This window comes from Triturus cristatus, chromosome 2_1 (assembly GCF_964204655.1).
Source record: "Triturus cristatus chromosome 2_1, aTriCri1.1, whole genome shotgun sequence".
Taxonomy (NCBI): domain Eukaryota; kingdom Metazoa; phylum Chordata; class Amphibia; order Caudata; family Salamandridae; genus Triturus; species Triturus cristatus.
In genome coordinates, this window is record NC_140581.1 from 874,436,985 (window position 1) to 874,453,253 (window position 16,269).

A 16,269-nucleotide genomic window follows, 5' to 3' on the forward strand; every position below is an offset into this window, starting at 1 on the left:
AAAGTTATTAACAAAATTAGTTGTTAAACTGATAGAAATGAGGTGAATCCTGGCCTAGTGTTAGCTTTTGTAAAAATGACACAATAATACCATCACAAAATTTGCCGCATAAATTGCCTTTTCTAGCCACATAATGTGGTCCTCCCTTACGCATAATTTGGTACTCCACTGCAGCATAAATCCATTGGCCCTAGTCATAATACTTCTTGTACATCATACACAGTGCGAATATTCTACTCATGGCCTGATTAAGAGTCTGGCAGAGCGAAATTACCACATGAAATTCCACTCCACCTGATTCAGAGTAGTTAATTTTGTATGCACTGGATTTCTGGGTGTCAGAGAACCTTATTCGATTGCAGAAGCAGCCAGCTCTTATTCTGTTTTTCCATTCACTGGCGCTCTCCTGACCAGAAAATACTTTACCCTTCCCTCCGTTACTTCCGCCACATCCCTTATTCACCCTGCACACTACCCACACACCTGTGCATCCATTTACTCAAAGCCGTAAAGCATCAAGGAAAAGCCTTCCCCATTCCATGATGTTTTATACATAGTAACATGGTACTGGTGCAACATTACCGCACAAAGCTTTAACCCAGCCATAGCTGGCTATCAAAGGGCTCCCGAGCAGTGCTATCGAAAACATGTTGAAAACAAATAGGCTTCACAGAAGCAGCTAACATGCATGCCTCATTACTCTGATATGCCACGTTCCTTACAATCATGAAAGACGAGTCTGCCATGTCATGAAGATAGCAATATCAACAACAGCCTCCAAGCAGCATAGTACTAGCCTAGGAAGTCTACATTTAATCAGTAAAGTCCTCATGTTCTGGTATAGCATGGTCATACACAAAACAGTCAAATTATTTTAAATCTTCTACAATCTATATAATGAGACATACATTATCAGTGACGTATTTATACTTCAATTACCCTTGCATCAAGGGCACTACACAGTCCAATGCCTTGAACTGAACATCATAAACATATGATCAGAGAAACAGTCAGACCATGATCTGTGATGGAAATGGTATGGATGACACTCCAGCCCATGCAAATGGCAGATTATGAGCTATACAAATATCAGTCGCGTGACTGTAAGGAGGAGCTAACTCCTATGAATTCACAGTATTCCAAGGATATTCTCTCAACAGGTACAATAAGAAGCAGTAAAAAGGAGAGGACTGTGGGTAGCCCACTTTGGCCACTGCCATGCACTTGTTTTTCATTTTTTGCCACTGCTTACATGGGCCATGAATCAAGCCCATACCCTTTCATGGATAGTTATAGTACCACATTTGTATTGCCATTAGGGCAAAGTGATGGGGCACAAACTTTTCCTGTTAGACTGCAGATATGACATATACATTAAAATTAAGAGTCACTGTGTGTTCCTTTGCGTATTTCATTTGCTGCCTCGATATTTTAATTGCAGTTTATTGGCTTTTGAGTTTAGGAAGAGTGCACTACTTGAGTTCCTTAACCTGTAACCAAGGAGACAGTGCTATTCAATATTCACCCTTGCATTTGTTTCAAACTTTTTCGGTTCATGTTAAATTAAATCATGAAAGCATCACATGAATACAAAAAAGGAAAAATAAAAACATCCATCTCACAGGTTGGCACCAATTCAGAAAGTCACGAGTATATATGAAAACTTGATTTGATATAAAATTGTTAAACTATATCTAATAAAACACCTGACATGATACATAACAAGGGGAGCTCTAGGTTACATAAAATCGTAGGAAACATTAGTTGATTTCATTCCCTAAGTCTTCAAGTGAATCTCTAACATGGAGCACCTTAGAAAGAAACTGAGCTACCCTGTAAAACACGGTCAAATCCCCTAGATCTTACAAATGCTTAAAGGCCTCCTGATGATGAATAATTCTTTCCTGTAAAAAGAGAGAGTTAACATAGATTTTCCTGGCAGTTAGGTAAAACTTGCAAAAAAGTTCTAAGTGCTGGGTTGTCTGCTCCAACCGGTTGTCGCAGGGACATTTCCAGGTAATGGAACCCCACCCTTCATTTCTTGAAAATGCAGTCATATAATCAAAAATAAGAAGGGGGAAGTGGTTAGAAGGTACCTATGCTGAGCATTATTAGTTATTGTACGGTACAATTTACAACCTGACTGGTCATTCAATAAGAAGTGATGACCTACTGACACCTTATAGTGGTCTGTTCGGACCCTTATCTCACGATAGACTCTAAAAACATACTCTTTTATGTCTCTTTTGGAGTAATTGGTGATGTCCTCTGGGTATACCAAGAGATCCCTCTCTGTCTGGCCAAGGCCCAACAGAGCTTGTTTTATGTGTCGTAGCCAGGGTATTTTGTTCATCATCTTTTCAAAGCCCATGCAATCCTCGATAAAAGATTTAGTGAACATAGTTTCTTGTTTAGACCATACAGATCTCCATAATGAGAGAAGTTTGATTTCAAGGGTATCTGATAAAAAATACACTCCCACTTCCCAATGAATAATAGATTCCAACACAGAGTGAAGTACAGCTAACAGACTACTTACACTTAGTTCTCTGTTTTTTGTAGAACACCATTGTCCCCCATGCCCCAAATCCCAACACTATATACTGCAGCAGAATTTGACTTAGAGTTATAGAGGGTTAACAACTCTGCAAGGGGCTTGTTACCTAGCTTAAAGGCAAACCTAATTAGGCCTTCATTGTTTCTAATAATATTGGATGCACAGATCTCCCTGTGACTCTTCCAACTCGAATTGGAGGAAAACTGAATCTCTAGAAAGCTAAAGGTATTCTTACTTTGTAGTATCCTCTCATTTATGAAAAACGGTGTTATGTTTCCCTCTTGCACGGCCGTACCTCATGGCGTAAGTTTTTGCAATGTTAATTTTCATACCCCTCCCTTCCATAAAAGCTGAGATGGAGTCTACTAAGACCTACAGACTATTAGGAGTGAGTGCCAGGATGGACGCATCATCAGCATACAGGAGTATTGGGACATACTGCGTCTCAATCCTGGGGTATCTGCACCAGCCTCCTGAAGCGTTTCTTCCACATCACTTATGTATAGGGAGAAGAAGGGCACCAATATGCACCCCGGCCAAACTGCTCTTACTAGGGTGGGGTCAATTTGCCATGTATTCCGAAACGGAATTTGGCTGTTAATTTGTTATACAAGTAGGCCAAAAGCGAGTTAATCTCCTTCGGAGACCCATTTTTATCCAAGCATTCCCAGAGTCTCCAGCCTAAATCAATAAAGCATATGTGCAGTGACCCTTCTTTGGACAAGTTAAACTTCCCCATCAGGGGGTTCAGGTTGAGCGATTGTTCATCCATCCTCAAACCTTTTCTAAAACTATAGAGCATTTGAGAGGATTTCAATTTCTTCTGCCCATGATTTTAATCTCTCTAGCGAAACTCTCCTGAATAATTTGTCCGAGGAGTCTAGTAGAGGTATGAGATAACATCCTTGCATTCGTTTCTCTTACTTTCTTGTCATGATAGCATTTTAGTGCATTGACTGCTTTTTTGTTCACAAAGTAAAGACACACACAAGTACAATCTTTCTTTAAGATGAAACAAAGCTATGCACTACGCAAATTTTGCTCTGTATGAATAATGTTCATCGCGTGCAATTTTACAATGCAAACTTCATCTCCTGATTCCTTTGCATGACATTATTCTTTGAGAGTACTGCTTAGTTCTGGTTATGTATATGTTCAGCAAAGGGCTCTAAACCGTACTTTCATATTTTTGCAGCTAAAAATATTGCTTCGCTATTGGATTTTATCTCTAGGACATCTGGGGGCAACACACAAAGTCTTCCATCAATTACCAAATACCCGAACAAAAAGCCAGTCATATTGGCTTCGCCAATGTTTGCTATTTCTGTGTATGTTATGGTCTTCCTAACATGGATTAGAAATCTTTAGTGGTTTAATTTGCTTATAGACTTTTGCAGTTAGTCACTAAAGGGGCCAACATAAATGAAACAAGTATTTAAAGGCTGTTAAAAACACACTTTGTTGTGCCTTTTGACTAATAGAACATATACCGGAGCACAAATCAAACCACAATTATTTTTCAAAATAATTTCCAAACAGTGTTTGCTTTAGATTGTTAAAGTCCTTAAAAACAAGAAAGTAAGAAATGAGATGTCGGTAATACAGGCTTCTTTCTCCAATGAGTCCCTTGCGAACTACTGGTAGCTCACCAACTGCCTGATAGCAGCTCTCCTGCGTGCAGCTCAGCCTACTAAACTATACATTTTGCTTGGTTAAATTAGTATATGTATACCAACATTGAGTGTGATTATTGGAGATGAAAATGGGTGTATTTTCAGAACCCTTAAGCTGATGTTTTTAGAAAAAATGGCTGAATTTCCCAAAATGTAAAAACTGATATCTGAGTGATACATCATGGGGCACTGGAAAGACTTATTACTAATATCATTACCTTGGTGTTAAGGGTATAGCAACTATGGCTGTTATGTACTACCCATGTAAATCCTATTTTTACATTACTACTGTGTTCCCTGCCTGATGCTTTGAGGTAATCACTGTTAGTAATCTTGCATATAGCGGTCACTAATATAATTGTGTATGATGTTGTCACAGTTAACATCAATTATATGAGTAGGTTGAAATAATTTTAAATGAACAAAATGATCTCTTCCTACAAGAAAGGGCGGGGACCCCTGCTGTAGTGGCACAAGCTTGAGCATAATAAAAAAGAAGCATTCTCAATGTCAATAGGTCTCGCCTATGTAAGAGTCATTGGCTTTGCCAATATGTTTTAGCCATGTTGTACCCTAGCTTGGCAGCAGTTTAGCATGCCTTAACGTTAGTGTTGTAAAGTAGAGTGTCGTGGAGTAGAGTGGGGCGTTATGAAGTGGCATAGAGAGTCATTGAGTGGTGTAGAGTAGAGTAGCACGGAGTGAAGTGGAGTGTCATGGACTGGCGTAGTGTGAAGTGGCAAAGTGTTGTGGAGTGTCATGGAGGGAATAGAGTGTCGTAGCATGGAAGGGCATGGAGTAGAGCGTCAAAGTTGAGTACAGTGTTGTAGAGTGGAGTGTCAAAGAGTGGTGTGTAGTGATGTAGAGCAGAGGGGAAAGGCTTAGAGGGTGTTGCATAGAATGGAGTATGGTAGAATGGAGTAAATTGTCAGAGTGGAGTGGCATAGAGTGGAGTAGCATAGAGTAGAGTGGCGTGGCCTGGAGTGGAGTACTGTAGTGGAGTAGAGTAGAGTGTCGTAGAATACAGTTGAGTAAAGTTGCATGGAGTGGCATAGAGGGAATAGCGTAGAATATTGTAGAGTGGAGTAGTGTCGTAGAATGGCATAGAGTGAAGTAGTGTGTTGTAGAGTGGAGTGGCAAAGAGTGGCGTAGAGTTGAATGGAGTAGAGCGTCAGAATGGAGTGTTGTAAAATGGAGTAGAGTGGCCTAGAGTGAAGTGGAGTAAAGTACAGTGCTGCAGAGTAGAGTGGAGGGGGTGCAGCATAGATTGCTGTGGTGTAGAGTGCTATGGGGTACAGTGGAGTGGTGCATGGTGGAGTGGCATAGGGTGGAGTAGAGTGGCATAGAGTAGAGTGGTGAAAAGTGGGGCGGCACAGAGTAGAGTGGCACAGAGAAAAGTGGTGTAAAGCGGTTTGCTTCAGAGTAGAGTGAAGTGGTGTAGAGTGGAGTGCTGCAGGGTAGAGTGGAGTCGTGCAGGGCAAAGTGGAATAGCATGGAAATGTGGTGTATAGTGCACTGGCATAGAGTGGAGTGGTGCAGAGCAGAGTGGAGTGGCCTAGACTAGAGTGGTGTAGAGTGCTGTGGCGAAGAGTGCAGTGGTGCATAGTAAAGTACTGTGGACTGGCATAGAGTAGAGTAGTGCAGAGATATGTAGAGTGTAGAAGTGCACAACAGATTAGAATGGCATAGTGTGCAGTGCCATAGAGTGCAGTGCAGTGGCATAGAGTGCAGGAGAGTTCAGTGGCGGAGAGTATAGCGGCATACAGTAGAGTGGCTTAGAGGACAGTGGCACAGAGTGCAGTGGTATAGAGCAAAGTAGGGAACAGTAAAGTGGTGTAGACTGCAATGATCTAGAGTACAGTGGTGCAAAGTAGACCAGAATGGCTTAGAATGAAGTGGCGTAGAGTAGTATGGTGCAGAGTAGTGTATAGTGGCGTAGAGTGCAATGGGATGGAGTGTATTTGTTTTGAGCAAAGTGGTGTAGAGTGCATTAGTATAGAGTACATGGGTGTAGAATGGAAAAGTGCAGAGTGGAATACAATGGTGTATAGTTCAGTGGGTTGATTATTTCAGAGTAGAGTAAAGAGGCGTACAGTGGAGTAGCATAGAATAGATTGTTATAGAGTACAGTGAAGCAGCGTATGGTGCAGTGACAGAACAGTGTCGTGGAGTGCAGTATCGTGGACTGTAGTGGTGATGAGTGGCTTAGAGTTGATTGGTGTAGAGTGCCGAGGTGCAGAGTGGAGTGGTGCAGGGTAGAGTGCAGTGGCGTATTGTGGAGTGATGTAGAGTGTAGTGGCAGAGTGTGGTGGAGTAGAATGCATAGGCATAGAGAAGAGTGGTGCAGAGTAGACTGCAGTGGCATACAGTTCAGTGGCAGAGAATGCAGTGTTGCAGAGTAGATTGTCATAAAGTGCAGTGGTGTATAGCAGAGTGGCATAGAGTGCACTGGTGTTGAGTGCAATGGTGTACAGTGGGACAGAGTAGAGTGACTTATAGTATAGTGGTGCAGAGTGGCGGAGAGTTCAGTCGCATAGAATACAATGTTGTAGAGTGCAATGGCGTAAAGTGTTGCAGAGGAGAGGATAATGGCATAGAGTGCAATGGTGCAGAGTAAACTGACAGAGTGCATTGTTTTTTGTAAAGTGGTGTAGAGTGCAGTGGCGTAGGGTTGAGCGGTACAGAGTAGAGCGGCGCAGAGTGAAGTAGTGCAGCAGAGATTGCAGTGGCGTGGAGTGGCGCAGAGTAGATTGTTTCAGAATAGAGGTAAGTGTAACGGTTTACGGTAGAATGGAGTGGTGCAGGGTAGAGTGCAGTGGCATAAAGTGCTGTGGTCCAGAGTAGATTAGAGTGGATGGCATAGATTGCACTGGTGTATAGTGAAGTGGTATAGAATAGAGTGCATTTGTGTAGAGTGCACTGGCATACAGTGCAGGGTTGCAGCGTTGAATGGCATAGAGTGGAGTGGTGTAAACTGCAGCGGCGAAGAGGGCAGTGCTGCATAGTATAGTGGGGTAGACTTCATTGGCATAGAGCAATGCATAGTAGAGAGGTGTAGACTGAAATGGCATGGATTGGATTGGTGCTGAGTACTGTGATGCAGTAAGGAGTAGCGCAGTATGTAGTGGTTCAGTGTGAGTATTGCAGAGTAGAGTAAAGTGGAGTGGTGCAGAGTAGAGTTTAGTGGCATAAAGTTTATTATGCATGGTGTAGTAGCGTACTGTCATTACAGACAACAAATCTTCAATTGAAAGGACCATAACATTTGCACAGACATACCGTTTTACTGATAAAAGTATACAGCGTACAACTAAATATGTGGAAATGTAGTTATCCAGTGTATTGATTTGTTTTGATGGTATTAAAATATTTGTGTCCACCACACTTCAGAATTGCCCCCAGTAGTCAGCATGGTTGTCACATAAATCCTCTTGCTTTAAAATTTGAGAAAGCAAAGTAAGCACCACGCTCCCTCGGAAGACAGAGCCTAACATTTGACCTCTTTCTTTAAATGCACAGTAAATGTGACAAGATAAGAACAAGATTTAAAGGCCCGCTTACAGAAAGGGAGCACTCGGAAGTAAAAAAAGATCTGGGCAAGAGTAGAGACAAACTCAAGCAGGCCATTCCCAGGGAAGCTGTCCAAATGTCGCTAAGATGGTGTTAGCAAAGACAGCAATGCTTGCCTGGTAGGCTTGCAACCTAAAGAACTAGGATATGTTACTAAGACAATACACCAAGGTGTCCAGCAGATGGTGCTCAACACTAGACATTAAGCTGCAACAATTAATACAGGAGGCATCATTCAATACTGAAAGAGTCTTGTCAGAAAGAATGGAAAATTCATAAGAGTTTCTGTCGTTCACTGAGCAGGAGGACAAAATAGCAAATGATAATTCTGATATCTGGGAACATACACAAAAACAATCAACGGTATTACACTGCAGCACAGCAGCCAAATCATTGCACATGGTAATCTACATACGTAAATTGTCAAGGCCACAACAGCATCTAGCATCCCATCTTCCACTTTCTTATGTCCTTGCGGCGACCTAAGTGTGACGGATATGCCCAGATATGGGTTCTGAACTCACGATGCCACTGGAACCAAGCTGCACCCGACTGAAGGATCTTAAGTTGCCTGTGTGCCGATTCAAAGAGGAACTGGCTTTGCATTTAGAGCTGAACTGCTCCTATTGGAGCAGGATCAAGGCTGATGTGCATTTGGCAGAGTCTAGTCTGAGGTGGCTTGAGTGAAAAATTCGGTCCCCAAGACCGGTGCTTTCTCCTACTTGGGGGTCATGCTGGATGCTAAACTAGATTAGGGCCCCTTAAGAAGTAAAAAGAAAGGGGATTTTCAAAGGGCCTATGAGGCAATCTTTAATTTTGCTTCTCAGTTGGGTAGAAAACAAATAGGTGGAATATTGGAGATTTTTAGAGCGAAGTGTCAAGCGCAGGTAACTTATGGTAGCGAAATCTGGGGTTACACCTCGGTTGATGAGATACAAAGAATTGAAAACAGATTCCGAAGACGACTCTTACGTGTACCTCAGGGAACCCCTACCTTCTCTGTACACGAAGAACTGGGTATGCCCTACCTGTCAGACTTATTGTCATTTCGCCCATTATCTTACTGGTTCAAAGTGTGGAAGAACAAGGGGACTGCCTTACATAGAGACATCATAGGGGATTGCATGGCTCTTGAGTATGCCCGCCCTATCCCCTTGGATAAACTATATTGGGGAAGGGTTCAGAACTCTCAGGAGGGCGGAGCTCTTTAGTGACCCGGATACTATTACCAGGAAGGATTTAGTCTGGGCCAAGGAGCATTTTTATAGACTGCAGGGAGTAAAAAGGGAGGAGTCTGAATTAATGAAACCCAGTGTACGGAAATACATTATTTTAAAACAGTACAATCAAAAGGACCGTATCGCCTAGGGCTCCCAAACACGTATGACCGTTTTCTACTGACATGGTTCCGCTTTGACCTAATTCATCTCCTCCTTGCTGCCCCCGTGGGAGCAACAAAGGTCAGACTTTGCCTTTATGTGGCAGTGATAACAAGTCTCCTCAGGACAAGCTCCATTTTTTTTAATGTTTTGCATTTTTTACGAGGTGCTTTGGAAGACCTACATAATCCCATTTTTAAAAACATTAAATTGTAATCAAGTGCGTCCCGCTTTTATCTTTTTAGCCTTGCTTTCAGGTTCTACGATATGGTATGTCCTCAGTTTTTTAAAGGCGGCAGTTAGGCTTAGATCGAACTGTGACTAGAATCCCGCGTTTATTAGGCTTTTAGATTCTTCTTACCTATTTAACTTATAAAATGTGTTGGATTTTTGTATGTTACCGGATGACTGCTGACATTAATTGGTTGGGTGTCCTTTTTTACCTCTTTTTTCTATTTGTGTTGTTATATTTGTGACTTATATGGTTTTTATCAGAAAAGCCCAAAAAGGTAATCATGGAATAAAAAATTTAACTGTGGACTTGGATGCGGCCCGAGTAATTACACGTGGCTGAGAATAATTAGAGGATCCCAACCCTCACTGTTTTTATTACTTCTGTACAACACCATCTAAGGCGCTACAATCGAGCAGTAACACCCGATAATTATCAGTGGTATTGGAGTGGACTGAAGATAAGAAGGATGGGGAGCGAAAGAATTGCATACATTGCATTGAAATTTTTAAAGTATTTTAACCCGGGTCACATCCAGAACTAGCAATGCACTAAATGTAATTTTATAAACAATATATAGGCTAATTTTATATTATAATTTAAATAGACCACATGACCAATCTTTTTCCGATAAACATAGCTGTTTTGCAAAGATTCAGAAAGGAACTGAAGGAGTTTCTACTACATAAATACCAGACCGAAATGATCAGACAGGAAACTAATCTAAAGTTTAGTTTGGCAAAGGGACGAAGGTAGGACTAAGATAAACACCAAGACAGAAAGAGAGAGAGGGTCTGATTCACAAAGCTTTTTTAAGATGACTAAGCTCGAGGTATTACTGGAAATGCAATAGACAGTAAAGAATTTATTACTCAGCATTGTTGAAAAATCTTTGTAAATGAGGCTCAGGTTAAAAAAATATATTTGAGGAAACTAAAACTACCAATATATATAACTGAGTGTTTAAAGAGCCACCGCGTGGCTGCCAAAAATACTTTATGGGCAACTTGTTAAGCAAGCAGTTCCATTGACATCAGACGTCATACTCCAGGCCTGATTTGTAACAGTTTTCTGCCCGTAAATTTAATTATTCCTGAAATCTTCATTTTGCATAGATTTTTAGGCATATTTCAGGGAATTTTCTGAATACCTGAAAAATGAGTAAGTCCATAAAAATCTTAGGTAACGTCTAAAATACATGTATGTATTTCCATATGTACTTAACTCTTAAACCTCCTTAACTGTTCTTGCAAAAGTATTGCTTTTAAAAAACAGAAGCGATCACGGTATCTATTATTGTTCCAGGCAATCCAAAACGATCAAGGATAAATGTACTAAATTAATTATAACATTTTTGGCAAACCAAAATCATATCTTTAACTCAAAAGTGTCACATTTGACGAGCAAAACGCAGACAAAAGGCACAATGAGCCCTTTCACCAACTCGTTTTTAGGTTTCGCCTGCATAGCGCTTGCTGTGTGCTTGTGAAATCTCTAGTATTTGTTAAAGAGGGGCTCTTATCAGTTCCCACCCTCGAATTACTGTGTACATCCTCTGCTGTGTGTAACTTTTTTTTTTTTTTTAAACTTTCCCTGATTGAAACAGCTGTGTTACATTCCTGACCTTTTCACGGTGACGCCACCTAGGAGTATTCATTTGATCTCACTCTAGACTTAGCTCATGCATACATTTTCTCCTCAGGTGACACCACCAAATATTGACCCGAAATCCGGTAGTCAACTCGGATATCTTTGTTTTTCGGTTTCACCTACACAAACAGCTTATTATTAATCCTATAGGTGAAACCTAATGCATTTATCAATGCTTTTTTTAAAGTTTTGGCAACTCGTGAAAGTTACATCTTTCTTTAAAATCAAAAACATTTCAATTAGCACTTAATCTAAGCAGAGGTTTCATGCGTGGCATTACTACTCACATAATTTACCAGTGAGTTGAGTTAAGAAATGGGAGAGAAATTCATCTATTTATGTTTTAGTCTGTTCTCCAGTAGATCACATTTCTCATGTATGGACCACCCTTTCATCTATATGTCCTGTGAATTTAAATGTTTGGTACACATTACCCCACTAACACCAGATGAATTTAGGTGTGAGTTGCAGTTTCCAAAACGGTTGCAGGTGAATTTGTATAGCATCTGAGAAAGCGTCCAAAGACTACTGCTTTCTGGGGACTCATATAACACCTGAGTTGGATGGCATTAACACACCTCAGACACGTCAATATTCCCATCGCTACACTGCTGAAAGTTCCACACTTACATCCCACTGGTCAGCAGGTTGCTCAAGATTTGTGTGAATCGAGTGCAAAGGTCTTCAACATTTATGACTTTGAACTTCTGCAAATTTGATGAATGTGCCCTAAAATTATGCATTGACGAGTCGCAACTTTATCGAAACATAAGTGACATGTATGAGAAAGGGTTCCTGCACACGCCCCACTATCCCTACGACTTTCAGGCAGGCACGCTTTGAAAACAATACCACAGCTGTTCAAGGTGCCAATGTTGGCAAATTTGGAAAACACCATTGAACCCTCTGAATACTGACATTTATATTAACGCTTGCTTTTCATCAATGCCTTTAAAAATGTTTTATTAATTGCACAGTACCCGCAAATCGCCCTCAGAGGCATTGTGTAGCAGCCATTATCAGGTGACGCACAATATAATACTGATATGCAAACCGCACGCAATGAGACAGAAAGTGTGCACAATTTACAGTCCTGTGACTTATTTGCTTAAGTACAAATACCACAAAATGAAAACCCTAATTGGATAAAGTTTGGGTTATTTATTGGTGCAGTGTAATGTTTTCCCCACGAGGGTCTTAGCTGTCAACTATTGTAACCATCACTTTGTTTTGAACACCAAACACCCCAACCACCCTTCTTTGACTCTAGTTCCACCTCTAGTAAACATATTGTTTTACGTTATTTGCATTTATGTAGTCCCAACCACAAAAGTGTGGCATCAAAGTAAACTCATTATGTGGGCACACTTTTCTGCTGATCTGTGAGGGCCACCCGAGTTAGAGGAACAATGAATTTATAGCGCGCGTTGCATTTTGTAGAAGTGTTCGCGCGTATTGCAAGAGCTTATACATGAGTGAATGCAATGTCTTACCTGGCACTGTTGTCCAAACAGAGGTATTCTCTTGCATCTTCACTACTGGCATTCGAGGTTTTCACACCTTTGTCAATAAATAAACCAGCCTGAGTGGAAAAAAGTGCTTGGTTAGGAAGGCGATAATTTGCATCCCCAGTATGAATACCCCAACCAGTGTCTCCTGGAGCATGCCAAATAAAGCAACACTCATAACCGATATATTCTGCCAGTCTTCATAATTTGAGAAAGAAAGGAATTTACCTCATAGAGATCTGGAACGGTCCATTTTTGAACACGCGGTTAACTTTTGCAAAATATGTTTGCTCCCAGAAGAGACTTGTATATTATACATATCAGACACTAATTTGGTGGCAAGTCAATAAAGACCTCATTATCATGGGTCGGATTTTCCCCACCAATGGAGTTACCAATACCAAGAGCGCTGGTAATTTCAGGGTGTGGAAAATCCAGCCCATTACTAGTTGGACCTTAAGGGTCCTCCACTAAATGAGGATTCACTGGATTCACGGGATCGGTTATCCGGGTCAGATTCCGATGGTAATTTCTCATTTTGAGCCAGACTTTGACCAAGAGATTTTGGCTGCTTTTAGTTAAGAGATCTACAGTGTTTCTCCAAATCTCATACTTCCGTTGGGACTGGTAACTTGTGTATTCGGCCCCATCGGAATTATGAAGCCGCTCGTAAATAGGACCTAAACGGGGAAATCCACCCAGCAGAACATGCGGTAGAATTGATATGAGATTTGGGTGTAGCTCTTCAGGGGCACTTCATCTTTTGAACCGTACATTGATGATTAAGGCTAACAATGCGCCTGCGATCATTCTTACTTTTAATCACAAGGCTATTGCTGCTGCCAGGCGTAGCTGTTTAAATCATAAAGGGATGTTTGTTTGAATGACATCCAAGTTATATTCATTATCACATCTGATCTCCCTTTTTGTGCCAATTGTTCCACCAATTGTTTCAGGGAATCAGAGCAGTTTTTTGGGGTTTTTTTATCTAAGAAGCAAAACAAACTCAACATTTACGTTTTCCTGAGTTTGAAAATCGGTGTCTCACTAATTCAATTGAAATAACAGATGGACAGAAGAGGTGCTTGTGTGGTTGACTATGTATTAGAAGTTGATGGTGAGAGAGAATCTCCCAGTGGTAAGCTTTATTTCAATCTAACTAAATTTGCTTCACTTTCATTAGTCGCACCTCGCTAGTGTGTATGCAACAAACAACCCTCATTCCCTTCTGAAACAGAGTGCATGGGAAGAGCGCTGAGAAGCAGTGCGTGCTGCATCTTTATAGCTCTCCTGACCGGTGCATTTTCACCTGCATGATGCAAAAGCACAAGTGGGAGAGAGGAGAAACAAGCATTCGCAATGCAGTAGGTCTCGCATGTACAAGAGTTTGAGCTATTGGCATTGTTAATGATGACTTTTATTTAAGTGTTTTTAAAACTGATAAATAAAAGGCATTGTCATTTACAATGCCAATAGCTTAAAATCTTGCACATGCGAGACCTATTGCATTGCAAATGCTTTTGGTGCTTGCGCTATAAAGATTTTTTTGTAATGCGTTAGGAGAGACCGTGTCCTGCCTGCTGTTCGAGAAAATAGTGCTCAGAGCTGTAATTTAAGCCTACCGAGTAACAACACACGTAACTGGATGTCCTCATGGGAGGTTACAAAATAAGACAAGGAGGAACTACTAAGCCTATTGACCAATTAGAAAACACATTTTACAGTGGAAAAGCCAATTAAAAATATGGGCGGAGAGTGGGCGGTGCTTCAAGTCCATAACGGACTACAGCATGCCTCGCAGAGCAGCGCATGCGCTGTTCAGGCTCGACCTAAAAAGGTCCAGTTAACCTTTCAACACTTTATCACTACAGCTGTTAACTAATCAGAACGTGAGGGGTGGTGGGGACAGTGTGGTTGGTAACATGGTGATGAAAAGCGACTGTAACTGTAAGCTGTATAGGCATCTGCTAGTCCATTTGTTGTGAGTATTACTCCCTGACTTTATTCGCCCCTAAGAAAACATCCTGAACAGCCCCTAATCAACTGCTTCTAGGAACACTGCCTTTTGGGGTCAGACTATACCTTTTGAAACATGCTGCACTTTATCTCATGGTGGCCCAGTGGGACTTCTCTCTAGCTACTTGTGGAAGTACAAGTTGTGCCAGAGATTCACACACTGACACGTAATTAAAGGAACCTTAAAACCGCTGATGCGCACTGCCCACAGGCAAACCCATCTTAAACCAAAGCCACTTGGTTTGTTTTACCTGTATTTATGCTTTTGCCCCCACCTTATTATACACTCGCTCCCCATCCCTTCAGCGTGTGATCTCATTTTATCCCCATTCAAATTGAACCTTATTTTGCTTCACTGATTGCCGTCTCCCTTTTCTCCAACAGCCGCAGGACGACTACTCGGTGCTCTTTGAAGACACGTCCTATGCCGACGGATACTCGCCTCCCCTGAACGTGGCGCAGAGATACGTGGTAGCCTGCAAGGAGCCCAAGAAGAAGTGAGATGTAGGCTTGCAGAGGGGCCTGCACGCTCAAGGAGACTCCGCCTCTGATCTCAGTGCCTCCTAGACTTTCTTGGACCATCCCCAGGCACGCCAAGGCCTCTGGGTAATGTGTTGAATGGCAATGAACATGGGGCGGCTGTATCGGGGACTGCGCCCCACCCTGACGGGAGTGATGCCTCCAGTGACTTTTGCCTGAGTGTCCTTGAACCCTTTGGTGGCGGGTTCTTAGATGCAGCCCCTCCAAAGATGAGCCATGCGACTGCGTCAGACATTCAGGAGTGCTTTAGAAGTGGCAGTTAGTCTGGATCTTGGACAACTACCCCAGAGGAGATGGGTTGGGAACGATGAACCTCTGGCTCCACCCGAAACCCTATCTTTTTTAATTGCTTTCTCCCCGGCCCTGATTTTTGCATAGGGCTCCTGACCACTTTGTTCATTCTAACCTGACGGGAGGTTTGTTCTGTCGGGGGTTAACTGGACGGGTGCTTTGACCCCTGGAAGTAGGGCTCCTGTCTTTAACTGTGCTGAGGCTTCAAGTCCGTTGAGTGGGAATGTGCAGGGTTTTTGTTTTGTTCTTAATGGGCTTTGGGGAACTTTAATATTACATAAGGGATATCTGTGGCCTGTGCCCACCTCGCCACAGGCCCTGAAGAGCTAATGTTGAGCATCGATAGCCCCCACCCTCCATACAGACGCACCTGAGCATGTGAGAATAGGACAGGGCTTGCTTTTGCGCCATTGTTTTTAAGTACAATGGTAAATGTTTGGAGTGATAGCTCCCTGAGCCTGCGAGACGAGAGTAATCGGAGATAATGCTGCCGTATGAGTATGTACATTTTTATTTTCTTGGGTTGTATGTGTTTGAGACCTTGGGCTAGAGAGTCCAACTTAGATCCAAGAGGGCAGATCCATGCCTGATTGACATGCGATATATTTAAATCCACTAAACTCCATGGAACTCACTAACTTAGACAATGGCTAACCTGAAATTCTGACATGGATCGAGCTCTCCTGGACGTACGTTGGACACCCCCGCCTTAGGTTAGAGGATACATTTATCATGAAAGATTGCTCTGCTGTCTGATCCCGTAAGATCTGTGTATACTGTGAAATGGCTAAGCTGTCGAGGAGGGAAGGATGGTTCTGCCAATTTGTCTCAGATCCCTGGATCTACGATACTACTT

The 16,269-nt window shown here is 42.0% G+C and overlaps 1 protein-coding gene across 1 annotated transcript in view; it reads right to left on the reverse strand.

The window, feature by feature from the left end:
* The window catches only part of CEMIP2 (cell migration inducing hyaluronidase 2), a 380,005-nt gene that overhangs the window by 120,083 nt on the left and 243,653 nt on the right, over positions 1-16,269 (reverse strand). The window contains exon 12 of the mRNA XM_085633019.1: positions 12,552-12,640. Coding sequence (XP_085489145.1) covers positions 12,552-12,640 — 89 coding nt within the window. The remainder of the gene's footprint in view (positions 1-12,551; positions 12,641-16,269) is intronic.